This window comes from Mobula birostris, chromosome 11, assembly GCF_030028105.1.
Source record: "Mobula birostris isolate sMobBir1 chromosome 11, sMobBir1.hap1, whole genome shotgun sequence".
In the NCBI taxonomy this organism is placed as follows: Eukaryota; Metazoa; Chordata; class Chondrichthyes; order Myliobatiformes; family Myliobatidae; genus Mobula; species Mobula birostris.
This window is the reverse complement of record NC_092380.1, coordinates 14,228,691-14,255,332: the sequence shown is the minus strand read 5'-3', so window position 1 is coordinate 14,255,332 and position 26,642 is coordinate 14,228,691. Positions and strand designations below refer to the sequence as shown.

The 26,642-nt window shown below is 43.5% G+C and overlaps 1 protein-coding gene across 1 annotated transcript in view; it reads left to right on the top strand.

The window, feature by feature from the left end:
* zc3h7bb (zinc finger CCCH-type containing 7Bb) overlaps positions 1–26,642 on the top strand; it is a 107,006-nt gene that overhangs the window by 42,695 nt on the left and 37,669 nt on the right. The window contains exons 9-15 of the mRNA XM_072271716.1: positions 5,539–5,798; positions 10,291–10,540; positions 14,016–14,068; positions 15,892–16,051; positions 19,388–19,549; positions 23,326–23,531; positions 25,395–25,495. Of these exons, the coding sequence (XP_072127817.1) occupies positions 5,539–5,798; positions 10,291–10,540; positions 14,016–14,068; positions 15,892–16,051; positions 19,388–19,549; positions 23,326–23,531; positions 25,395–25,495 (1,192 nt within the window). The remainder of the gene's footprint in view (positions 1–5,538; positions 5,799–10,290; positions 10,541–14,015; positions 14,069–15,891; positions 16,052–19,387; positions 19,550–23,325; positions 23,532–25,394; positions 25,496–26,642) is intronic.

Below are 26,642 nucleotides of genomic sequence, written 5' to 3'. Positions count from 1 at the left end.
CTACCACAGTCTAAAGACATACCCAGTAGGTTAATTGGTCATTGTAAATTGTCATAGTTATGAGGTTGCTAGGGCAGCGTGGCTTGAAGAGCTGGAAGGGCCTTCTCTGTGTTGTATTGCTAAACAAACAAACAAACAAACAAATAAATAGCCAGGCCTGGTGGAATAGCTGAGTAGACTTGATGGGGTGAATGGCCTAATTCTGCCCTATATTTTATGGTCTTACATGCAGCAGGTCACTGGCACACAGATAAGCAGATTCACACGAAAAACATTAATTAAACATAAACTTTATATATTTTTTTACAAGAAAGACATAATTAGAACAAAAATGATGAAGTCCATGGTGGATTGTTATTGATCAATTCCCTTCTTTTGTGCAGTTGTAAGAAACCTGAGTACAATGAGTTTGAGCAGCATTTAAACAAGACAATAGGCACAGTAGAGGGAGGAAATTTTAACATATGAGGAGCATTTGATGGCTCTGGGCCTGTAACCTTATGGTTTCCATCGGGAAACTCAACTCTGAATTGTCTGTTTCACATGGAGGGTTATGATCATTGAACAGTGAGGCTTTGCAACTTACACAAAATATGAATATCATGAAGTTTGGGGACTGAGACTCGAACCTGGTCACTTGACCCAGTATTCCATTCCTTGAGCAATGATTGTTCCTCAGGAATTGATTAGACCCTCAACGGTCCCCCTGCCTTCCCCACTTCACGTGCTTCCCTCCCTTCCACAATCACCGTCAGGTTTCCCTTGTCCTCGCTTTCTCCCCATCAACCTTTCAACAAAATGATTACCTTTGAGCACCTCCTGTGTAATGCCATTACTAAATATATCTTTCCCTCCTCAGCTGTCACACTACAGCATTCCAGAGGGACAGTTCCCTACCTAACACTTTGTTTATTTTAAATGCAATCACCCCATTTGTGATATAGTACTTTCTTCTACAAGTACACTCAGCCACACTCAGGCTGGAGGAACAACACCTTATATTCCGTCTGGGTAGCCTCCAACCTGATGGTATGAACATCGACTTCTCTAACTTCCGCTAAGGCCCCACCTCCCCCTCGTACCCCAGCTGTTACTTATTTTTATGCACACATTCTTTCTCTCACTCTCCTTTTTCTCCCTCTGTCCCTCTGAATATACCTCTTGCCCATCCTCTGGGTCCCCCCCCACCCCCGTCTTTCTTCCCAGACCTCCTGTCCCATGATCCTCTCATATCCCCTTTTGCCTATCACCTGTCCAGCTCTTGGCTCTATCCCTCCCCCTCCTGTCTTCTCCTATCATTTTGGATTTCCCCCTCCCCCTCCAACTTTCAAATCCCTTACTCACTCTTCCTTCAGTTAGTCCTGACGAAGGGTCTCGGCCTGAAACGTCGACTGCACCTCTTCCTACAGATGCTGCCTGGCCTGCTGCGTTCACCAGCAACTTTGATGTGTGTTGCTTTCTTCTACAAGTGTTGGAAATGCCTGATGATCTCCTCCCTTCCTACCATCCTGGGCTCCAAGTATATAGTTTCCAGGTGAAGCAGTTCCTTATAATGCTCAGTATGCATCTGCTGTATTCCACTGCAACCAAATTCAGATTGAGGACTGCTTTGCTCTGATTCATTCTGCAAGTCCGAGCTTCTGGTTGCATGCCACTTTAATTCTGCATCCCATTTCCACACTGTCCACTCTGTCCTTGGCCTCCTAAACTACTTTAATGAAGTTCAACGTAAGCACGGTAGCTCAGTGCACACAAAATGCTGGAGGAACTCAGCAGGTCGGGCAGCATCTATGGAGAGGAATAAGTTGATTCTTCAGGCTGAGTTCCTTAACATAGATGCTACCTGACCTGCTGAGTTCCTCCAGCATTTTGTCTGGTTCCAGCATCTGCAGAATCTCTTGTATTTATGATTTACTGCTCATTTTCTAATCAGCCAAATGCAGTCAATCCAACATCATTTAACAATTTTGGTTGGTATTTCTGTTGTTCTCCATTCTTCATAGACAGGATTGAAGATTTCTTGCTTCCTCAGTAGTTTTGTGAGTTCTGGGGTGGCTGCTGAAGCCAATATTACGACCACAGACTTCTACATTTCGACAGGAGTGACTGATGGGGTGGGTGATTTGGTAGTTTCAGAGATGGTATGCTCCTCCTGCCACCAACACTGGGATTGTGTCTGCTCCCAAAGCATGGACTTCAGGTTCTCACTGCCATTCCAAATACTCCTGATCCAATTGGAGCAGTTATGGCCTCATAACCTGTTTCCTCCCACAGCAGTTTGTGTTGGGATTCTGATGCCAGACGTGCTCACGAATTGGCCAGCCCAGTGTAACTGTTTAGAGAAACCAGAGCTCAAAGCTGGTGCTGGCCTGGCAAAGGATGCTGATGTTCTCTTACCCTTCTGATGAACTTGGAGGATTTTGCAGAAGCAGATTTGGTGGTTTTATTTCCAGTACTGTGAGAAGCCTGGTGCATTGAAGGCAGTGGTGACTTTCATCATCCATGTCTGCCTTTGCCAAGAGGTTGGAGGAGGAGGAGGAGAAACGTCGACTCAGACCATGAGAGGTCTGTGTCGGGCATTTTCGTGTCTTACAAGGCACAGATTGGAAGTCTGTGTGGGGCGCCACTCCTCGCACAGACTAGAGCAATGTGTGATTAAGTGCCTTGTTCAAGGGCACAAACACGCTGCCACAGCTGAGGCTCGAACTAGCGACCTTGAGATGACTAGACGAACGCCTTAACCACTTGGCCACGTGCCCAACACAAGAGATTCCTCCAAGAAAAAGGGACGTAACGTAACAGGGTTTTGTCTATCTTTATTTTTGGCTAGCACTGTGATGCAGTGGGACAGATTGGTGGAAGGTCTTGATTTTGCGAATGTTGAGTAAAAGACCTATCTTTTTCATATACTTTAATGAATGAATTGACAGGGTCTTGGAGTTCAGCTTCCAAATGTGTACAAACACGAGAGTCATCTGCATACTGAGTTTCAGCTTCTGAGGTGCTAGGTGGTTGTGGTTCTAGTGTGAGGTGACCATAGGTTAAACAGTTTCACAGTTGCCCTCAGAACTAGCCTCACTCCCAGAGGACATTTGTGTCAGGTGCAATGTAATACCGTGGCAAGCAAGATTTAAAAAATAACGTATACTATTTAACACTGACCCCAGTCTTCACTGAAACTGTCTCCAGTGCAAAACTATTGATTAACATCAGGACTTGAACATGGCCGAGTACATTTGGAAGATGGAAACAAATTTCAGTGGGCATTTTATTTTGAAGAGGATGTTCCTCACTCATTCCTGACTGATTCTTTTCCCAGGATGGGAATGGCTTATACAAGGGTGTCACAAGTAATTTCTTTACCCAGAGAGTGGTTGATGCGTGGAATGCCCTGCCAAGTATGGTGGTGGAGGCAGATACATTAGGTGCATAAAGAAACTCTTAAATATACACATGGATGATAGAAAAAAATGGAAGGTTATGTAGGAGAACATAAGAAATAGAAGCAGGAGTAGGCCATCTGGCCTGTCGAGGCCATTTAATAAGATCGTGGCTGATTTGGCCATGGACTCATCTCCACCTACCTGCCTTTTCCCCATAACCCTTAATTCCCCTACTATAAAAAAAATCTATCCAACCTTGTCTGAAATATATTTACTGAGGTAGCCTCCACCGCTTCATTCAGCAGAGAATTCTACAGTCACCACTCTCTGGGAAAAGCAGTTTCTCCTCAACTCCATCCTAAATCTACTGCCCCGAACCTTGAGGCTATGTCCCCGGTTCTAGTCTCACCTATCAGTGGAAACAATTTTCCTGCCTCTATCTTATCTACCCCTTTCATAATTTTATATGTTTCTATAAGATCCCTTCTCATTCTTCTGAATTTCAGCGAGTACAGTCCCGGGCGACTCAATCTCTCCTCATAGTCTAAACCCTTCATCTCTGGAATCAACCTGGTGAACCTCCTCTGCACCACCTACAAAGCCAGTATATCCTTCTTCAAGTAAGGAGACCAGAACTGCACGCAGTACTCCAGGTGCGGCCTCACCAGTACCTTGTACAGTTCTCTTAAATTCAATCCCTCTAGCAATGAAGGTCAGCATCCCATTTGCCTTCTTGATAGCCTGCTGCACCTTTTGTGATTCATGCACGAGCTCTTTCAAGTCCCTCTGCGCAGCAGCATGCTGCAATTTCCATTTAAATAATAATCTGTTCTTCCATTTTTCCTTCCAAAGTGGATGACCTGGCATTTTCCAACATTGTGTTCCATCTCCCAGACCCTTGCCCACTCACTTAACCTATCTATATGTCTCTGCAGACTCTCCGTATCTCCTACACAATTTGCTTTTCCACTCAATATAGTATCATCAACAAACTTAGATACATTGCACTTGGTCCCCTCTTCCAGATCGTTAATGTAGGGAAGGGTTAGGTTAATCTTTGAGTAGGTTAAAAGGTTGGCACGACATTGTGGGTACTGTGCTGTACTGTTCTATGTTCCGTGTTCTATGATGGAGTCAAAGGCTTTAATAAAGCCGAAGAAGACCACGTAAACTGGCTGGTGATGTTCTCTGTATTTTCGTTGGAGTTGTTACATCAAGAATATGTTCACCATGCCCCCTTGATAAATTAACAGCATTCCTAGTGTCATTTAGCCTCCCACACTTTCTGAGACATTTCTTTCTCTTAAAACTTTTATCTCTTGATTTGCTCAGTTCTGATGAAAGGACATTGACTTGAAACTTAAATTCTGTTTCTCTCCCCAGTGAGACTACAGAATAGTTTCACCATTTTCTGTTTTTAATTCGTTTCCAATTTCACAAAATTTTAACCTTGATTTATCCGTCAACTATTATTTCGGAGATTATCTCTGAGATGATCCAATCATCTGTGGGACTTTGCCTTATCTATATATTGCCAGTAATCTATCCCCATAACCATAGTTCAGATATATTCAAAGCTTTGGAATATTCTGTATTAAAGGGGATAAATATCTGGCTATATTTGTTTTCTCTCTGCATTATTTATTCCACATTTTTTCTTTCATTTTCGCTATCGTTAACACCCAAACCCTAAATTGTATTAGAAAAGCATTTTTACTCACTTTTTGTACAGTTGAATCTTGTTGTTTTTCAATGGATGTTGTATTACAATTCTTCTCATTATGCAATATGATCTGCCTATCCTAATTAAGTCACCACATTCACCAAATTTCCTAAAAACCCTTCTATGGGAGATTGATTATGTTCTTAGAAGTGTTGTGTACAGCACAACTTCTGACAAAAAAAATTATTTATCAGTACATATCACTATAAATTACAGTGGTAACCATTCTGGCACACAGTTTTGCTGAGTCATTGGCAGTTGCAAATTTCAACCATTAGGGGTCTCTGTGTAGTGGCTATTTGAGATCTATAATCCTGTATCTGAGAAAGTGTCTTCAGCAACTAACAATGTCACAGCAAAAAACTGATTAATCATTGTGTTTTTTGATGCTTTTTTTTTGGCCACAATTGTGTCTTTGTTTTTATAATGCAGATCTGGCTTTGGAGTTTCCACGTGCTCCTGGTCCTGTCACCAATCCCATACCAGCCAGTGATCCGTCAGGCCCTCTTCTCTCAGCTGCCCTCAGTATCCAGCAGTCCCAGGAAGACCCTGCTCCACTTAAAGGTCCAGTCGGCGATGGTGTCTCTCTCTCGGTCCCTGAAACTGCAGATGAATTTGCAGATGGAGAGATCATTGGAGAAGACTTGGACACGTTATTGGATTCTATCGGGGAGGCAAATGAATTTCCGATGGTAAGAGGCAGATGTAGACAAAAGGAAACGTAACTTCCAGTGTTTGGATTGGTCTTGTACTCTGGAGCATTAAAAGTATACCATTGTGTTCCAAATCCAGATTGCAAATCAATCAGTGGTTACCCACCTGTGGTCCACAAACCCCTCAGTTAATGTTCAGGGTCCATGGCATAAAAAAAAGGCTGTGAACCCCTGTTCTAAAGGTTGGTGTGAATGCCAGCCCTCCTAGTAAACTGCCGTAACTCTTCTGCATTCTCCCCCGTTCCTGGCCAGTTTTGTTGTACTCACTCTTGGTCTTTTAGTAAGAGATGATTTTACTTTGGGCCAAGTTGTTCAGGGCTTGATAACTATTGACTTGCAGAGTGCCCTCTTGTCCTTTGCTAAGTCATGTCTCAATGCCCCCAACCCCACCCCATATCATCCTCACTGAGGCTGGCCCAGCCACAGGGTACCAGCTTAGGGCAGCATACTGGTAGTAGTAGAGCCAAAGACTTGGGTTTAATCCTGATCCTCAGTGAAGCTTCGTGTGTCGTTTGCACATTGTCTCACTTTGTGGGTTCCACAGGACAGGAGCAGCTCTTCAGCCCACTATGTTGTGCCAACCTTTTAACCTACTCCACGATCAAGCTAACCCTCCTACATTTATCTTTCTTGCATCCATACGCCTATCACATCATAGGAGCGCACACATTATAGTACAATAGTCTCTTTTTTTATTATTCTGTACATTATTATTGCACATTATTGGACACTCCAGCTAACTTAGCTCTCCGGGTCATTGAGGCTCAAGCCTCCATACCCCACGACAAGGTTGTGGTCTTCTTGGAGGTTAACAAGCAAGCAGAAATGTATTTCCTTCACCTGAGATAAATGTCATCCAATTGGAGAGAGTGAGTATGACTACTTTGAGAAAGCAAGGTATCCCAGAGAGAACTTGTAAACACATCATCGAAACATGCCCCAGTATTTCCACAATTGGATGTGAAAGAAACGCAAAGTTAATTTCTTGTTTGTAATGTTCTTGTATTCTGTCAGTGTAAATCTAATGACATGAAGACTTGCCTTATATGGTTTAATGTTGAGTTAAGGACTATAAGATTGTAAACTGGTGGGTCCTAGCATATTACAGGGATTGGAGATGATATAGGCGAATTTCATGGTGTCATTTGACAGAAGGGATCTATTACTGAAAGTGCACCTGCCTATGGTATCTCAAACCGAAGAGATGACACGCAAGCAGCTTGGGAAAGGGCAGTAGAGGACTGAAACAGGATCGTTTCAGGATTCTACATGGGGAGGAAGAATAGGAGCAGTCAGCAGTAGAGGTAGGTTGAGGTTTACAAAGGGTGAAGTTTTCAGAGCTAGATTAGGATTTTTTGAGCAGAACAAAGGTGAGGGCCCAGTGGAGACAGGTGCGTTGTGTCAATGGCAATTTATACGAACATATCAAGTGCAGTAGATTTGCAGATATTAAGCTTCTTTCATTTGTCTGTACCGAAACAAAAATAGTCATGCGGATTAAGCTGAATCTTTGCTTTTACCACCAGTCAGTGGCAGATTGACCAACTGCTTTACATTTCTCTCTTGGCTTCCATTGAATGAATGGCATTAGTATCTCAGTTACGAGCAGGCATGGTGAAGTTAAACCACTCTTGCAATTATGGCCACTGGTGACTGATCGTAAGCCCTGGGAAGTTGGCCACTGTTTGTGGAATTTTGACTTCATTGGTTTGTTGGTATTGCCACGGTCCCCCCGTGTGCTTGTGCAACAACAATTGTCTGATCTGCAACACAGTCTGCCACTGGATGGTTCCTGTTGTACTAACAAGATGGTGTGATTGCTTGTTCTTTGTGCAATTGCAGCCAAAACTGCCTGTGGTGAAAATACAGGTACATTTTAAGGTTGTGGTTTTCAGCTGAGTGGTTGGTAGCTAACTTGAACAAACAAAAGAGTAAACAACAGGAATTCTGCAGATGCTGGAAATTCAAGCAACACACATCAAAGTTGCTGGTGAACGCAGCAGGCCAGGCAGCATCTCTAGGAAGAGGTGCAGTCGACGTTTCAGGCCGAGACCCTTCGTCAGAGTAGTAGTGTTTCTACCACTTTAAGGGATTTTTTTTTCTCTGTTCTGCAGCATCAGCTGTGTGAGCACTTCTCGCTCATATCTAAGAAACAGATTTGCTGGCATTGCAGAAGGTCCGGAGGAGGTTTACCCCAATGATCCTGAGAATGAATGGGTTAACATATGAAGAGCATTTGATGCTCTGGGCCTGTAATTGGTGGAGTTTAGAAGAATGGGGGCAGGTGGGATCTTATTGAAACCAACCGAATATTGAAGGATAGCGTGAATGTGCAAATGATGCTTCCAGTAGTAGGAGAGTGTAGGACAGAGGGGACAGCCTTGGTATAGAAAGATGTCCCTTTAGAAAACAGATGAGGAGGAATTTCTTTAGGCAGAGGATAGTGGATCTGTGGAATTTGTGGCTCTGAAGGCAAAGTCATTGGGTATATTTAAAGCGGAGGTAGTTAGTAGAGCTCCAAAGGTAGAAGGCAGGAGAATGGGATTGAGGGGGAAATAAATCGGCCATGATCAAATGACGGAGCCAACTGGGAGGGCCAGATGGCCTAAATCTGCTCCTACGTCTCATGGTCTTGCGGTCTTCTCAGGAAGCTGTGTAAACAGAGGCCAAGGCTGAGGAAGCAGACATCTGAAATAGTATGGTGTAAGAACTAATGGAAATAGGATTTGTTCCTGCTGAATACCACTTGTACAGTGGTAACTGATTCAAGCAAGAGTGTGTTTTCCCCACCCATACTTTACCCCGGCACCCTCCCCAACCAACCTGCACATCGTTGGGATGTGGTGGGGGAGAATGGAGAGTACATAGTCGAAGGATGCACACAGTCAACTTGAGGACATGCAAGCCACACACACACACACACACACACACACACACACACACACACACACACGGTTTGGTTTCTGGTGCTGTGAGATGGCAGTTTTACAAGCTGTGCCACCTGCTACTTTTTGAGATCATTTTGAGTACCATTGAATGTTGCTGGACGTTTGCTAAGTAGATACTCATGAACTCTATTTACCAGCATTACATGTGCAGTTCATTCACAGCATTTTCCTCCCAAACTTAGTGCGTCAGTCTCAAACAACAGGATTGTGAGCTAGTTGACATTTGGCCGGGCAAAACTAGAGCAAATCTACTCTACCAGGTGGGATGTTCTGCTCTGTCCCACTTAGTTCTGCTGTTTAAATGAGTGAGTGTTAAAAATACACAGATTCTACAGAGGGAAGGAGCATTTTAATATTTTGGATGTGATTCTTTGTCAGAGGTATCAATCTTTTAACTGCCCTCCCACAGGCCAGGTTCCTGAGCACTTACAATAATGGTGCTGTTCTTCCTGGGGCTGGATAACCTTTCAGCTGCTTTCCCAGTGATTCAGTGAACATCCCACTCCCTGTTGACCTTCATCACCCAGGGATCTGTAAACCCATCACCCACAGCCAGAGGAGTTTCCTTATGCCTAATCTGCAGAGCAGCACCAAAGTTGGAACAGCAGGAAAACAGTGGAGACTTGTGCGGGAGTCTAAGACCAGAGAGCACGGCTCAGGATAGAGGGGGCGTCCTTTTAGAACGGAGATGAGGAGTAATTTCTTCAGTCAGACAGTGGTGAATCTGTGGAATTTGTTGCCACAGGCAGCTAGGGAGGCCAAGTCTCTATGTATATTTAAGGCAGAGGTTGATAGATTTTTGATTAGAAACATAGAAAATAGGTGCAGGAGTAGGCCATTCGGCCCTTTGAGCCTGCACCGCCATTCAGTATGATCATGGCTGATCATCCAACTCAGAACCCTGTACCTGCTTTCTCTCCATACCCCCTTATCCCTTTAGTCACAAGGGCCATATCTAACTCCCTCTTAAATATAGCCAATGAACTGGCCTCAACTGTTTCCTGTGGCAGAGAATTCCACAGATTCACCACTCTGTGTGAAGAAGTTTTTCCTCATCTCGGTCCTAAAAGGCCTCCCCTTTATCCTTAAACTGTGACCCCTCGTTCAGTATCCCTTCAAGTCAGGACATGAAGGGATACAGACGGACGGCAGGAGACTGGGACTGAGAGGGAAAACGGATCGGCCATGATGAAATGGTGGAGCAGACTCGATGGGCCAAATGGCCTAATTCTGTCACTACATCTTATGGTCTTATTAATCCCAAGCTTCGGGATGGGGCATTCAGAAGCACGGACAGTGTCGTAGAGGTTGCCACTGCCGATTTAATCCAGTGCCAGTGAGGTGCACCAGAACTTACTCATTTTGATGTTGGTGTATTATTGTCACGTGTACTGGTTCGCTGTGAAGAGCTTTTGTTTATGAGGCATCCAGACAGATCATTCCATATGGGAATACCTGAGTATGCAGGTGACTGCTGTCGTGGAAGAGCTGCCCCGTGATCATTTCTTCACTCTGTTCCACAGACGTCAGTGGCAGGGACTATTCCAACTAACCTACCCGATGATGTGTCCAGGCTACTCGCCGCCTTACCCAGTGGCGCACCAGTGCTTCCACCTGCTGTAAAGGGTGATGTTAGCCCTAAAGTGTCGCTCCCACCAGCCTACTCAATGCTTCCGGTCCAGAAAATGGACACCCTGGACACAATTGGTCCAAGCACAGCGGTGACTAGTTTGGATTCTTTGGATCTACTCCCTGGAACAGAATCTCAGTCTGGTAAGCCTGTTTTCATTCTTGAACTACTGACCACATATTTAGTGGCAAAACGCTTCCGTTTGTTTAAAATCTGCCCCACGAAAGTAACTGAGACTTTTAACGTATCCATTTTACACAGGGCAACACATTTCTCAGCGGATCTATTGGCCTCAGTGGATGTTTCTGCAGATTCACAAAAATGTTGCCAGTGTTATTCAAAGTCTTATTGGATACCCCATCCATTATTTATTTATATACACACATTCTTTCTGTCTCTCTCCTTTTTCTCCCTCTGACTATACCCCTTGCCCATCCTCTGGGCTTTTTTCCCCCTCCCCCTTGTCTTTCTCCCCGGGCCTCCTGTCCCATGATCCTCTCATATCCCTTTTGCCAATCACTTGTCCAGCTCTTGGCTCCATCCCTCCCCCTCCTGTCTTCTCCTATCATTTTGGATCTCCCCCTCCCCCTCCCCCTCCCACTTTCAAATCTCTTACTAGCTCTTCTTTCAGTTAGTCCTGACGAAGGGTCTCGGCCGGAAATGTCGACTGTACCTCTTCCTAGAGATGCTGCCTGGCCTGCTGCGTTCACCAGCAACTTTGATGTGTGTTGCTTGGATAAATTAGTATTCCCTGGAGAATAGGGAGTTAAGGCGTCGTTCAACCGAGACTTTTAGATTTTGAAAGTAATCCTCCAAGTAGGACGTGCACTTCAAGTCAGAGCCAGACCATTCAAAGGAAAAGTTAGTGGTGAGAAGAGCAGTAAATTGTGAGACCTTCTTCCACAATAGTAAACCTGAGACAGGCTTAAAATTGCTTAACACTGTTGGCGAGTAAAACTCTGTCAAAGTGGTGAAGGTAGGATACAGATGAATCCCATCTCATTGAATGACAAGCAAGTTTGAGACCCCAGTTTGTATGCTTCTAGTTTGAAATATTATTTAGTGCATTCACTCTTCTTCATCTTCATTTTAATCTCGACCAGGGGTTCCCAACCTTTTTTATGCCATGGACCATTAAGCAAGGGGTCCATGGACCCCAGGTTGGGAACCCCTGAATTTACTAGCCAGAAACCTTAAGCGAAGATGCTGGAAATGTAAAATACAAACAGAAAATGCTGGAAACACTCAGCAGGTTATGCTGAGTACTGTTGTGCAGAGACAAACAGAGTTAATACTTCAGTGTGAAGGTCGCTCTATCAGTTTCGATGAAAGGTCTTTGACCTGAAATGTTAACTTCTCCTTCCACAACTGTTACCTGGCCTGCTGAAGTTTCCTGTATTTTCTGACCATTTATTTCACCTGTCCTTCAGCCACACCTCTGACTGGAAGGGATGTCAGAGGACTCCGGCTGTTGTGAGTGTGATGGTTTTCTTTGCTCTTGGAGTCATAGAATGCCACAGCAAAGAAACCGGGCGTTTGGCCTGTCTAGTCTGTGCTGATCTATTCATCTCCCCATTCCCATCAACCTACATCTGGTCCTTAGCCCTTCATGCCTCTCCCTTCCATGTACCTATCCAAATTTCTCTTAAATGTTGAAAGGGGCCCTGCATCCACACCCTCACCACTCTCTGAGTGATGTACCTCCTCATTTATACAACACAGAGTAGGCTTTTCGAGCCACGTTGACCCAGCAATCCCACGATTTAATCCGGGACAATTTACAGTGACCCATTAACCTGTCAACTGGTACATCTTTGGACTGTGGAGGAAACTGAAGCACCCGGAGGAAACCCACAGGGTCACGGGGAGAAGGTACAAACTCCTTCTGGGCGGCGTTGGTCCTGTAAAGCGTTGTGTTAGCCACTAAGTTACTGTGTTGCCCCTTAAACCCTTAAACCATGACTCAGTGGAAAAAAAGCCTGCTTGCATTTAGCTTATCTATGCCTCTCATAATTTTATATACAATTGCAGATGCTGCAGTTCTTCTCTTCGGTAAAGCGTTTGCGACTTTCACTCTCAGGACTGAGACCACTTAATCCCCAGGTCAGGAATTATAGGCCTAAAGCCTACCTCCAGTGCTGGCTGAAGAAACATAGAAACCTACAGCACAATACAGGCCCTTCGGCCCACAAAGCTGTGCCGAACATGTTCTTATTTTAGAAATTATCTCAGGTTACCCATAGCCCTCTATTTTTCTGAGCTCCATGTACCTATCTAGGAGTCTTTTAAAAGACCCTATGGTATTCACCTCCACCACCGTCGCTGGCAGCCCGTTCCATGCACTCATTGCTCTCTGCGTAAAAAAACTTATCCCTGACATCTCCTCTGTACCTACTTCCAAGCACCTTAAAACGGTACCTTCTCATGCTAGCCATTTCAGCTCTGGGGAAAAGCCTCTGACTATCCACACAATCAATGCCTCTTATCAACTTACACGCCTCTCTCAGGTCACCTCTCATCCTCTGTCGCTCCAAGGAGAAAAGGCTGAGTTCACTCAACCTATTCTCATAAGCCATGCTCCCAATCCAGGCAACACCCTTGTAAATCTATTCTGTATCCTTTCTATGGTTTCCACATCCTTCCTATGGTGAGGCGACCAGAACTGAGCACAGTACTCCAAGTGAGGTCTGACCAGGGTCCTATATAGCTGCAACATTACCTCTCCGCTCCTAAACTCAGTCCCATGATTGATGAAGGCCAATGCACAGAGTCTTAACCACAGAGTCAACCTGCGCGGTAGCTTTGAGTGTCCTATGGACTCGGACCACAATATCTTCCGACCCTCCACACTGCCAAGAGTCTTACCATTAATACTATATTCTGTCATCATATTTGACCTACCAAAATGAACCACCTCACACTGATCTGGGTTGAACTCCATCTGCCACTTCTCAGCCCAGTTTTGCATCCCATCAGTGTCCCACTGTAACCTCTGACAGCCCTCCACACTATCCACAACCTTCACACTATCCATTATCACTATCCTCCACACTATCCACAAGATCTAGTAAAAATTTACAACCTTTTAAGGCTGATAGAATATAACTTTTCCCATTACAATAAATGTAATAAGTCTGACTTAAATGTTGGAGTGTAGTATAGATCTCTCCTGTACACTTACAAATGCTGCAATGAGTTAGGACTGAACTTCTACAGCTTTAAGATCTGTGCAAAATAATGGTTTTGCACCAGCTACTCGATATTAAGAGTTAAAAACAGTCATGCTGACCTATTTTTACACTAAATCTTATGACTGAAAAAAGTCAGAAAACGCTACAGATGAAGGAAATCTGAAATACAAATGGAAAATGCCAAAAAATACAAAAATAAGAGTGAAGAAGAACTTTAGCTTCGTAGCACAGCTTCATTTGTTCTGATAGGTTGAATGAAGAGCAGTGAGCAGAAGCTTATGCAGTGCAAATACTGGCACTAATCTTTGGTTCTAGATAGTCTGTTAATTTTAGAGTAAATTTTGTTCGGGGTTATGATAGAGAGAATGAGTATCAGTTTTTCAGGAGCTCAAGATAAATAATGACGATCATTTTTGTGCCTCACCAGTATCAAGACCAATGACACCAAACAACAAGGGCGTATCAAGCAGCTTCCCTTTGGTGAGTCCCTTATGTTCATTACACCTTCTTTATTGCAGTTCGACTTATGTTTAGTCCAGGGAGCATATTGGTCCTGAAAACCTTTGATTGAATTAATTGTCACAAGCCTTTCCATCAGTCGCCTCCACGCATTTTACTGCAGTCTCTGAGCTGCGATTCAATCCTTTTGCGACTTTGATGAGCAAGAATGGAGGCCATGCCCAGATTTTGAAAGTGAGACAATCTCAATCCGTTCTCACCTGGTCGTCATTCTACCTGCTTTCTGGCAAAAGGCAGTAGGTAATATTCAGGGGCCACTGAGGTTCAAAGATCAAGCGATTCAGATTAATTCAGTTTTGGCGATGGGCATTTATTGAATGGGTGGTGATGGTACTTTCTTGTAACTCTGTGGTCATTGTTCTCCCACAGTGCTGTTGGGTTATAGTTCCAGTATTTAGACTTGGTAATGATCAATGGACAGCAAGTTTTTTAAAGCAAAATGCTGGAGGAACTCAAAAGGGTCAGGCATCATCCACTCTGTATCTCAATAAATAAATCTGTGGAAGTGAATAAACAGTTGATGTTTCAGGCTGAGACCTTTCACCAGGACTGGAAAGGAAGGGGGCAGGTCAAAGTAAGGGGTATTTTCATTTGATTTGATTTATTACTCTTCCAATTATTTCTTTTTGAAGTTTTAGATTTGATCAGAAAGTCGTATCCTCAGAATGGACTACCCAGTCCCCTTTTTTCCCCCTCTTTTCTTATAGTGTGTTTTTTTTCTTCTCCTTTAAAAAAGTTTAAGTTTTTTTTCTCTCCCTATGAATTGATAAGAGGAGAATTAGTTGTCTTTATTATATATTACGTATTTGCTTAATACTATATATGATTTTGATAATGTCTATTTCACTTTCTGTTTGTATTGTTATTGATAATTATATTTGAGATAATTCTCCTCTTGTTTGTATATATGCCCTTTCTAAATCAATAAAAAGATTAATAAAGGAAGAATGAATGTAGTTTAAAATAAAAAAAGAAGCTGGGGGAGTAGAAGAGATACAAGTGAGAAGGTGATAGGTGAAGACGAGTGAGGGAGGGGGGATGAAGTAAGAAGCTGGGAAGTGGAGAAGGAATCTGACAGGAGAGGAGAGTGGACCATGAGTGAAGGGGAAGGAGGGGGAGGTGATTATACAGGTGAGGAGAAGACAGGGGCCAGAGTGGGGAAATGAAGAGGGGGGAGGGGGAAATTTTCAGCTTTCCACACCTGATGGAAATTGGTAGTGAAGGATTGGGGTGGATTTGCTGTCAGAGTCCACCTAAGTAAGAGTCATGGTCACCATCCAGACCCTGCTGTCTTCTCATTGGGCAGGAAGTGCAGGAGCCTTGGGTCCCACTCCCCCAAGTTCTGGAACAGTTATCACCCCTCAACTGCCAGGCTCCTGAATCAGAGTGGATAACTTCATTCACCTCAACTCTGAACTGATATCACAACCTATGCACTTGCTTTCAAGGACTCCACAACTCACGTTCTCATTAGTTAGTTATTTATTATGTTGTTTTATCTTTTTATATTTTGCACAATTTGTTGTATTTTGCACATTGGTTGTTCGTGCATCTCTGTTTGTGTGTTTTTCATTGATTCTATCGTGTCTCTTTGTATTTACTGTGAATGCCCGCAAGAAAATTAATCACAAGGTAGCGTGCGGTGACATGTATGTACTTTGGTAATAAAATTTACTATGTACTTTGTACACTGTGAGCCATCAGACAACAGTAGTCTGCAGGAGAGTGTAAGGAGATCCAGAATTTTGCTCCTTCCTAACGATCACCCCCTCTTTCTGCGTCAGGTTAAGCAAGTGAACTGCCTGCCTGCATCAACCCACCCTGCGGCTCTCCTTGGATTAGTGCAAAGAGGCAGTGAAGCAACCCCGTCGCCGTTGACAAAGAACCCACTCAGCGATACGCATGATCTGCGCCAGGCCTGCTCCACCTGCTTCGTAAAATCAGGTAAAGAAAGCGCTGTGGCTAGATTCCTGATGCTTAACATTGGGCCTGCTGGTTGATGGGCTGCTAACAGTCAGCGGTTCGTAGAGTCACAGAAAAGTACAGCACAGAGACAGCTCATCTAACCCATGCCAAAGCATTTAAACTGCCTAGTCCCATCAAACTGCATCCAGACCACAGACCTCCACACCCCTCCCATCATGTACCTATTCAAACTTCTCTTAAAAGTTGAAATTGAGCTTGCATGCACCACTTGCACTGGCAGCTCGTTCCACACTCTCTCCATCCTCTGGGTGAAGAAGTTTCCCCTTAAACTTTTTACCTTTCACGCTTAACCCATCACCTAGTTGTAGCCCCTCCTGAACCTCAGTCTAAAAATCCTGCTTGTGGATACTCTGTCTATACCCCTCATAATTTTGTATACCTCCATCAATCTTCCAAGGAATGAAGTCCGAACCTACTCAATCTTTCCATATAATTCAGGTCCTCCAGTTCCAGAAACATTCTTGTAAATTTCCTCTGTACTCTTTCATCCTTATTTACATTCTTATGAGATCTTATGATAGGTCTGATTGCCTGTCATTTCCAAGACATGAAGCATGTACATACTGCCGGGCTGCACGGCAGCGGTTTGTGTAATGCTTTGGCTGTAAGGTTGGGATTCAATTCCCACCGCTGTCTGTAAGAAGCTTATATGTTGTCCAAGTGACCACACGGGTTTCCTCCACATACTCTGGTTTCCCCTCTCACTCCAAAGACGTACAGGTTAGGGTTAGTGTTAGTGAGAATCAGAATCAGGTTTAATATCTCTGGCATATGTTGTGAAACTTGTTGCTTTTTCTTGCCCTTTCTGAAGTCCGCAATCAGTTCCTTGGTCTTAACTAACATTGAGTGCAAGGCTGTTGCTATGACATCACTCAACTAGCTGACCCATCTTGCTCCTGTATGCCTTCTTGTCACCGTCTCAAATTTGGCCAACAAGAGCTGTGTCATCAGCAAACTTATAGATGGCATTTGAGCGGTGCCTAGCCACACAGTCATGGGTGTAGAGAGAGTAAAGCAGTGGGTTAAGTGCACGTCCCTGAGGTGTGCCAGTGTTGATTGTCAGCAAAGTGGAGATGTTATTTCTGATCCGCACAGACTAAGATCTTCCGGCGAAGAAGTCAAGGATCCATTTGCAGAGGGACCTACATAGGCCCAAGTTTTGGAGCTTTTCAATCAGAGCTGTAGGAATGATTGTGTTAAACACTGAGATATAGTCAATAAACAGCATCCTGGCATAAGTATTAGTGAATTGTGAACATGCAGTGTTGGTGCCAGAAGTACGGTGTTCACTTGCCCAACACAATCCTCGCTGATTTGATGCAAACAACGCATTTCACTGTGTGCTTCAATGTACATGTGAAAAATAAAACTAATTTTTATCTGATAGGACAATAAACTCAGGACTATCCAATATTTGGTAGCAATGTACTACAGGTGACTATGCTAACGAGTGGGAGAAAAATGAGTGGAGTTGTCATTATTGAAGAGAGGGGAATTCTGACTTGCTCCACAGTAGGGTTTTGCTGTTTTTTTCAAAATGGACTGCGTTTAATATTGGTTTCACTGGTAGTACAGGTGGACACTAACCAGTTTTCCTCAGAAAGGATTACTCTTGTCTAATATCCATTAATCACAGATGGCAGTATTAGCTGAGAAACACCAGGCATCCATTAGGCAATGGAGGGAATCATAGAGGTGAGTGTGAAAAACTGATGGTGTTGCAACTCAAGTAGCTAACGAGCTGCATTTGTAGTTGCCTAGACTCTAACCTGCTTTTAGGGTCTTACACCATTTCATTGAAGCCCAGTGGTATAGTTCCTCATCTACTGACTAGACATGTTACAGGCTCGGAGCTCGACATTGGATCAACGATGCCAGATAACTGGCCTTTCCAGGTTGGTGTCAGAACCGTACAGTCTTGGTACATAGACATCGACCTCTAACCTTAACCCTGTTTTTCTTTCTGTACAGATTCTGCCTAACCTGCTGGGTATTTGTCTGTTTTACATGTTTCAGCAAATGCTGTGTTTTATGTCCCACACATCCCACATTTTTTTGTTTCTTTCTCTCTGCACTCACGTTCATCTCCCTGTATTTCCAGCCCGTCAGGACAGACCAGTCGTAGTCAGCAAGCCTTTTTCACCTTCTCTCAGCGCCATCTGTGTCATTAAGCTTCCCTTGGCCTCCACCTTTCTGCAGACATTCCCTTTGTTCTCTCCACCTCGTTCCTTCCTCTGTAACTTTAAACATGTTTGTTTTCTAACATTTGCAAGTTCAAATCTCTCATTCCCCCTGTACAGATGCTGCCTGATCTGCTGAGTTATTTTGGCATTTTCTGTTCATCTTTGATCACCTCTATTTTGGGTCAGCAGATGGTGCTATGTTGGACTGCATTCTGATGCCAGGAGTAGTCCCACATACCTGGAAGAGAATGAAAGCTTCACCAAAAAAAAAATGATGCAGTTTATATCAACTAGGAGAGACCGAATTAGAAGTGGTTGATACTCTTTGGAATTATATAAAAAGATGAGAGTGAGGCAGCACAGTAGTGTAGTGGTTAGCACAACACTTTGATGTACAGGCGACCCAGGGTCAATTCCCGTCACTGCCTGTAAGGAGTTTGTACGTTCTCCCCGTGACCGCCTGGGTTTCCTCCGGGTGCTCCGGTTTCCTCCCACAGTCCAAAGACGTACCGGTTGGTAGGTTAATTGGTCATTGTCAATTGTCCCATGACTAGGCTAGGGTTAAACTGAGGCGTTGCTGGGCAGTGTGACTCGAAGGGCTGAAAAGACCTATTCCACGCTGTATCTCAATAAAAAATTAAAAAATATTTTTTAAATGTTTGAAATTCCCGAGAGTTAGATGGTGTACCTGAGAGTTGGATGGTGAAAGGTTTTTTTCCTCTCTCGAGCTGAAGAGTCCAGAACCAGGAAATGGTGAACCTAAGGGATGGGGCACATGTGACTGAGATGAGATGTTTTTCACTTGGTAGGCTGAGGATCATTCTCAACCCCAGAGGGCTGAAAATGATCGGTTCAAGGCTGAAGTACTTAGATTCCTGGACACACAAGGGTTAGGGAGACATGAATTCTTGAGGAAAACTGGATGAGATGCAGTTTTTTTTTATCTATGATTTTATTTGAAAGATGATGTGTGTTTTATATGGTTTACCTGTCTTCCCATTCCCAATGTTTTAAAATCCATTTGTTTGTACCAGTTTCCTGACCTTGTCCTATTACGCCAACTTTGTTCTAATTACGTTTTTTTCTCCCCGTGTGTTTTGTCTTTTTTTAGGAGCTAAGGCATTAGATTTCACTTATAACCCTGACCTAGATCATAAATGTAAAAAAGATCTTTTGATTGGAAGACTGAACAATTCAACGGACTCACGATGGAAGAAAATCAGGCCCAGACCTACCCGGAATAATTATGGAGGACCATACTACTTGTGTAACGGTATGGTCGGGCACGTAATTCCATTCTACTTATAAGGGAGACCTAAACCAGCGGTTGTACATATGCAGTATACAACAGTAACTTATAAATGCAAAACTGAAATGAAATAGTTTAAATAAGAATTGACTGCTGCTGGAGTAATTCTGATGAACAGTGTGGAGAAGTGTACGGTCATACTCTTTGGTAGAAGGAATGAAAGCATAGATTATTTTTAAACGGGGAACAAATTCCTAAAGTGCAAAGGGTTTTGGGAGTCCTTATGCAGGATTCCTTAAAGGTTAAGTTGCTGGTTGAGTTGGGAGTAGGGAAAGCAAATGGAATGTTAGCATTCACTTCAAGAGGACTAGGATAGAAAAACAAGGGTGTAATACTGAGGCTTTATAAGGCATTGGTCAGACCATATTTGGAGTATTGTGAGCAGTTTTGGCCCCCGTATCTAGGAAAGGGTGTGCTGACATTGGAAAGAGTCCTCTGGAGGTTTACAAGAATAACTCTGGGAAATGAAAGGGTTAACATATGAAGAGTGTTTGTTGGTTCTGGGCCTGTACTTGCTGGAGTTTAGAAGAATGAAGAGGGATCTCATTGAAACCTCCAAATATTAAAAGGCCTAGATACAATCCAGGATGAGTCTAGGACCAGTAGGTTCAGCCTCTGAATAGGAAGATGTCCCTTTACAGCAGAGATGAGGAGGGATTTCTTTAGCCAAAGGTTGAGAAATCTGTTGAGTTCATTGCCTTAGACAGCTGTGGAGGCCAAGACTTTGGGTATAATTAAAGTGGAGGTTGATAGTATTGTGTATTTGATATTTCAGTCATACTTGAGTAATCTTTTATATATAGTTTGATTAAGTATTTTTGTTTGTTTAAACAAAATTAATTACAGGTTATACATCATCACGCTACCATGTGATGTGTGCGCGCCTCACTTAAAATAAAGAAGATAGACTCGTTTCTGCAGACTCTCATGCCTTCCCTTGAATTAGTTCAATGTTTTGAAGTTACAAAAGATAACAAGTAGCTTCTTGGTTAGTCAGGGCGTCAAATGTTATGGGGTGAAAGCAGGCGAATGGGCTTGAGTGTGATAATAAATCAGGCACAATCGAATGGTGGAGCAAACTCGATGGGCTGAATGGCCTAATTATGCTCCTATGTCTTATGACCTTAAGACAATGCTTTAAGAAGAAGTTGGATCACTGTTCTGTATTAACTCAACTGTCTTTGCTGAACCAAGCTCAGAGTTTGTGGTAGGAAGACAATAGAAATTTATGCTGATAAATTGAGATGAAAGGGAGGAAAATTGGGTGAAAGTTAAACACCAGTTGGACACAGTAAGACTGAGTAGGCTCTTTCTGTGTGCTAACATTCTGAGGGGAAACTGCCCTTTTTGAATACATTGAGGTGACGTCTTCATTTCTAAGTTCATGAAGATCTGCACTGGCAACTGGACAACTTGGGCTCGGGCCCAGGGAGTGTTTCTGGCTCAGCGAAAATCCACAGGTGTGTGGATGTGTGAGAGACAGAATCCACTAATTATTGTTGTAAAAGTGGTGTTGAAAAACACAAGATGCTGGGAATGCACAACAGTTTAGGAGGCATCTGTGGGGAGAGAGAGAAAGGGTTAATATTTTAAGTCCATGATGTTAAGAAATACCCAGCCTACTGAATATCTGCAGCACACATAAAAGTTGCTGGTGAACGCAGCAGGCCAGGCAGCATCTCTAGGAAGAGGTGCAGTCGATGTCTCAGGCCGAGACCCTTTGTCAGGAAACGTCGACTGCACCTCTTCCTAGAAATGCTGCCTGGCCTGCTGCGTTCACCAGCAACTTTTATGTGTGTTGCTTGAATTTCCAGCATCTGCAGAATTCCTGTTGTTTGCGTTTTTGAATATCTGCAGTGTTGCCTGCTAGTGAAGTACTATTGATTTGCGGTTCCTGCTCTGTTTTTGGAAGGTTGGTAGTCAATTTGCCACCCACAACCTGCAATATGATTATAACCACATAATTTGCTATATTTGTATATAGTGAAGATAAATATTAACAAGGATGCTTAAGGAGAGAATCCCCACCCCCTTTACAAATAGTGCTATGGGATCTTTTGCATTCACCTGAGGGAGTAGACGGCACATTATTTCAACATCTTTGCCCGAAGGTACACCCTCCATGCACTGTTTTTTGTGCTGGTCTGGTGCGGGACTTAAACCTTCTGATTCAGAAGCAGGAGCTAACTCGCTTTGTCACAGCTGATACCTCCAAATAGAGTCATAGAGCCACACAGCATGGAAAACAGGCCATTCAGTCCAACTCGTCCATCCTAGCCAAATTGTCCAACTGAGCTAGTCCCATTAACCTGCATTTGGCCCCTACCTCAAACTGTCCCTTTCCATTCACCTGTCCAAATCTCATAATTTTACCCGTTTCTACCACTTCCTTTGTGGAAAAGACTAGAGCAATTGAAGTCTTTTTTTGCTGATGAATGCCATCAGAACTTTTAAGGATCAATATTTATTCTGCAGAATGATGTAAGTATACACAGCCATACTCTGGTCATTCTACAGGTGCACTTAGAGAGCATCCTAACAAGCTGCATCACTGCTTAGTAAGGAACCTGCATCGCGGCGGTCAGGAAGACTCTACAACGGGTAGAGCCCAACACCAGCACCAGCCTACCCGCCATCAAAGACATATATACGGAAAAGCGCTGGAAGAGGCCCGGTAACAACATGAAGGATCCACCCACCCTGCTCATGGACTGTTTGTCGCACTCCCATCATGGAGGAAGCTACGTAGCATCCACACCAGGACCTCTAGACTCCAAAAACCAGTTACTTTCCCCAAGCAGTAAGACTGATCAACACCTCCACTCACTAACTCCACCAAGACTTTATTATTTCCCATCAGTCACTTCATGTACAGTCTAGCATCACTTTACAGACATCAAAGCTATGTAGATATAGTATATAAGCTATCTTATGTACTTATATTTATGATGTGTTATTATTATTGTAGAAATTTATTTTTCCTCAGCTCAAGCTGGTAAAAATCTGAAGTATTCAAGCACACTCATTTCTCCATTGCTATGTTCCCCGTTGCTTGGAACTCTCAGTGAGCCGTGTTCTTCCCTGTCATTTCTGTAACCTGCTCTGGTCTTTTTGTGTTTCCCTAATTTTAATAGACTATTCTAGTGGTGTTTAGTATTGTGGCATTCTGAAGATTTACGTAGATATTGCTGAGTAATCCTAATTGTTTAATACTATTGTGTAGTGACTTTGGAATGATACCTGTTGTAGACATTACCATCAGGACAGTATATACCCTGTTCATGTTTCATAGTCTTACAATTTCCTCTTTTAATTGTGCACATTTCTGGTGTTTTTCACTTCTTGATTTCTGTAAGTTATGTGTGTTTGGAATGGCCATATCTACTGAGTAAGTTGTCCTTGCCTGTCTATTCTTTATGGTTATTATTTGTGCTGCATCAGATCCAGAGTAACGATGATTTTGTTCTTCTTACATTTGTGTACAGGAAACAACATTAAACAATCTTGAATCTTCTGAGAGAGTTGTGGTGTTCAATGGTTTTCACAACAGGATAGATTATCGATACCCACTGATAATGTGCTAACCTGTAGAGTAGTGACTTGAGAATGTACTGGTTGCAGAAGTTATCCCTTTTGGGAATAAAGATGGGTAAATTGACGGAAAGCAGGAAAAGGGTGACAGATCATAGTGTGAAACATAATCAATTCATGAAGATGTTCTCAATTTTTTTTACTTGCAGATATAGTGAGTAAGGGGGAATGCAAGTTTGGAGATCGCTGTACGTTTGCGTACAGTCAGGAGGAGATAGATGTTTGGACACTGGAGCGTAAAGGGGCAATAAACCGCGAGCTACTCTTCGATCCACTTGGGGGTGATACCAGATGCAGCCTCACGGTAGCTAAGCTGCTGAAGGAACATCTTGGCCACTTTATGTACCTTTGTGAGGTGAGATACCGTAGCACAAGTGCACGCCTCTTAATGCCAACATCTCTTTGCTCTACTTCAATTCACGCAACACCTCAATGTTATGTTCCCTGTGGCTTGGATCTCTCAGTGAGCCCTATTTATCTCTGTAACCTGCTCTGGTCTTTTTGTGTGTCCCTGATTTTAATAGCTTCACGATTTCCCAATGTTTCCAACTCCCATGGCTTGGAGCTATAAAAACTTCCCCCTAAAGCTCTGCCTGTCTACCTTTCTCTTTTTCTATCTCACTTCAGCTGCAATGCTCATTAAAATATACCTTCCTGATGAGGTTTATCTATCCTGGTACTTCCTTGTTTGGTGTCTTCAGTGTATTCATCAGTAATAATCATGATCATTACTTTGCTATGTAAGTGGTGCCTAATAAATACAAGTTGTTACTGGTTCACTTGTCAGTCCATTACCAAATATAGAGCACCGAACATTCAACCTATTCTACCAGTGTTTAACTATACACTCTTCTTCCTTTTATTATCTAGCTTTTGCCTTTTCCCTCATGTATTTGTGTAGCTTTCCCCTTAAATAAATAGTGCCAGTTGGCACTGTATATATTGTATCAAAAACTTTTGTGTCTAAACACCAAGCACAAAGCAGTCATAATCGGGCTTGCGTTCCCAAGCCACACGCACGAAAGGAGCTGGAGGAACTCAGCAGGTCAGATGGCATCTATGGAGGGAAATGGACAGTCAACATTTTGGGTCGGGACCCTTCATCACTGAAGCAGCGCCATAGGACCCTTCACCGCTGACCTGAAGTGTCAACTGTCCATTTTCCTCCACAACCCGCTGAGTTCCTCCAGCACAGTTTGTGTGTTGCTCCAGGTCTCCAGTATCTGCAGTCTTTTGTGTTTCCATTCCTAATACTGCCTTCTTTTTATTGTGACTTTAGAATGTGCTCAGAACATCTCTCCATCCCTGGCATTCCCTGCCATAAGGGTGGATGCTGAGTGAATGAGTATATTAGGGGCTGAGACTCATAGGTTTTCAGACACTACGGAGATACTGTTAGGACTTCCTCTGTTAGTGTACAGACACACTAATTCTCATCGGGACCATAAATGCCACGTGGGCTATTGCTGCAGGTGATAGGTTAATGTGACATACATTTTATGTAGTACCAGCTTTGGGAGAAGTGGGCTTTTTGAAGCAATTCTAGTGGCATAGAGATGAAATCTCCATGGCAGCTCCAGTACCATATAGATTGTGTGTAAGCATGAGGAAGCTGGTAAATGCTGGAAATCCAAAGCAACACGGGGGGGATCTCAGCAGGTCAGGCAGCAGCTATGGAGATTAATGTTTCAGGCCAAGACCCTTCTTCAGGACTGGAAAGGAAGGGGGAGGACGCCAGAATAAAAAGGTGAAGGGGAGGGGAAGGAGGCCAGCTGGAAGGTGAGAGGTGAAGCCAGGTGGGTGGGAAAGGTAAAGGGCTGGAGAAAAAAGAATCTAATAGGAGATGAGAGTGGACCATGGGAGAAAGGGAAGGAGGAGAGGATGCAGAGGGTAGGGATAGGCAGGCGAGAAGAGGCAAAAGACCAGAGTGGGGATTAAAGAAGAGGGGGAAAGAAATTACCGGCAGGAGATAATGTGTATCCATGTTCATTCCAGATCTGAACTGCAGCTGGTAAATTGTTAACAGTTACAGTGATGCCCACGTCTGTGTTTACTGGATTTTTCCACAGTGACTATTTCCTCATTCCTCAAATCAGTGATGCAAAATTTAAAGGCACCAAGTCCTGTGTGTATCTCCATTTTAATTGTGTTTATCTGTTCCAAATCCATTCCTCCTCCCACCTCAATCTCTGATGCTCATGTTTGCTTTCTGTTGCAGGAATGTTTTGATAGCAAACCCAGGTTAATAAGCAAGAAGATGAAGGATGATGCTTCTTGCTGTTCCAATCCAGAAGTTAAGCACAACTTTGAGGAGAACAAGTGAGTACGCAGCACCTCGATGGAGGGAATCAGTGGGCAAACGATTTCAGTGTTAATCCTGCATACTGAGGGAATCCTCATTTGTGCTGAGTAAATTGGCGGCAGTCAGTCAGTTTCGAAGGGCCACCAGTAACGTCAGTACTCCCACGAACTAGGACAGTGAAACGAATCACCCTGGCTTCCTGTTCCTTAACACTAGATTCTTCCTAGAAGGTGTGTGCATGGTGAAACTGAGGAAGGGACAACTCTTAGTTGTGATACCAACTGTGATTATAGCTTGTTGCTTGTTCCTGCTCTCCGCCCAACTCAAACCGTGAAGTATTAGTTACCTGGGCAGAGTGTTGGAGCCAATCACACAAGGGAAATAGACAGAAAGTATTCTCTAATGTTGATGGATTTTTGTTTGAAAAGATGGAAGTATACACAGGATTTGCTAGCTTTAAATTTTGCATCGCTGATTTGCGGAATGGGGAAATAGTCACCGTGGGAAAAATCCAGTAAACTCAGACGTGGGCATCACTGTAACTGTTAACAATTTACCAGCTGCAGTCCAGATCTGGAATGAACATGGATACACATTATCTCCTGCCGGTAATTTCTTTCCCCCTCTTCTTTATTCCCCACTCTGGCCTTCTGCCTCTTCTCGCCTGCCTATTCCTACCCTCTGCATCCTCTCCTCCTTCCCTTTCTCCTGTGGTCCACTCGCCTCTCAGATTCCTTCTTCTCCAGCCCTTTACCTTCCCACCTACCTGGCTTCACCTATCACCTTCCAGCTGGTCCCCTTCCCCTCCCCCTCACCTTTTTATTCTGGCGTCCTCCCCCTTCCTTTCCAGTCCTGACAAAGGGTACCGGCCCAAAACATCAACTGTTGATGGGGTTAAGAGATACAGAACAAAAGTGAGTAGATAGTTAAATTAGCCACCATCTATTAGAATCATCTCAAGGGCTTCAATGGAAAAAAGGAAGTTGTTGAACTAAGAAAGTTTTGCCCAGCAGGTAATGGCAAAGGTATAAAGTGGCAAGGCAGATAGATCACTTGCTAACTCTCAGATTACACGACTGAGAGAGAAGATTAAGAGGATAATGAATTAAGTTGGTATTAGAAACACGAGAAAGTTGGCAGATACTGGAAATCCAAAGCAAGATG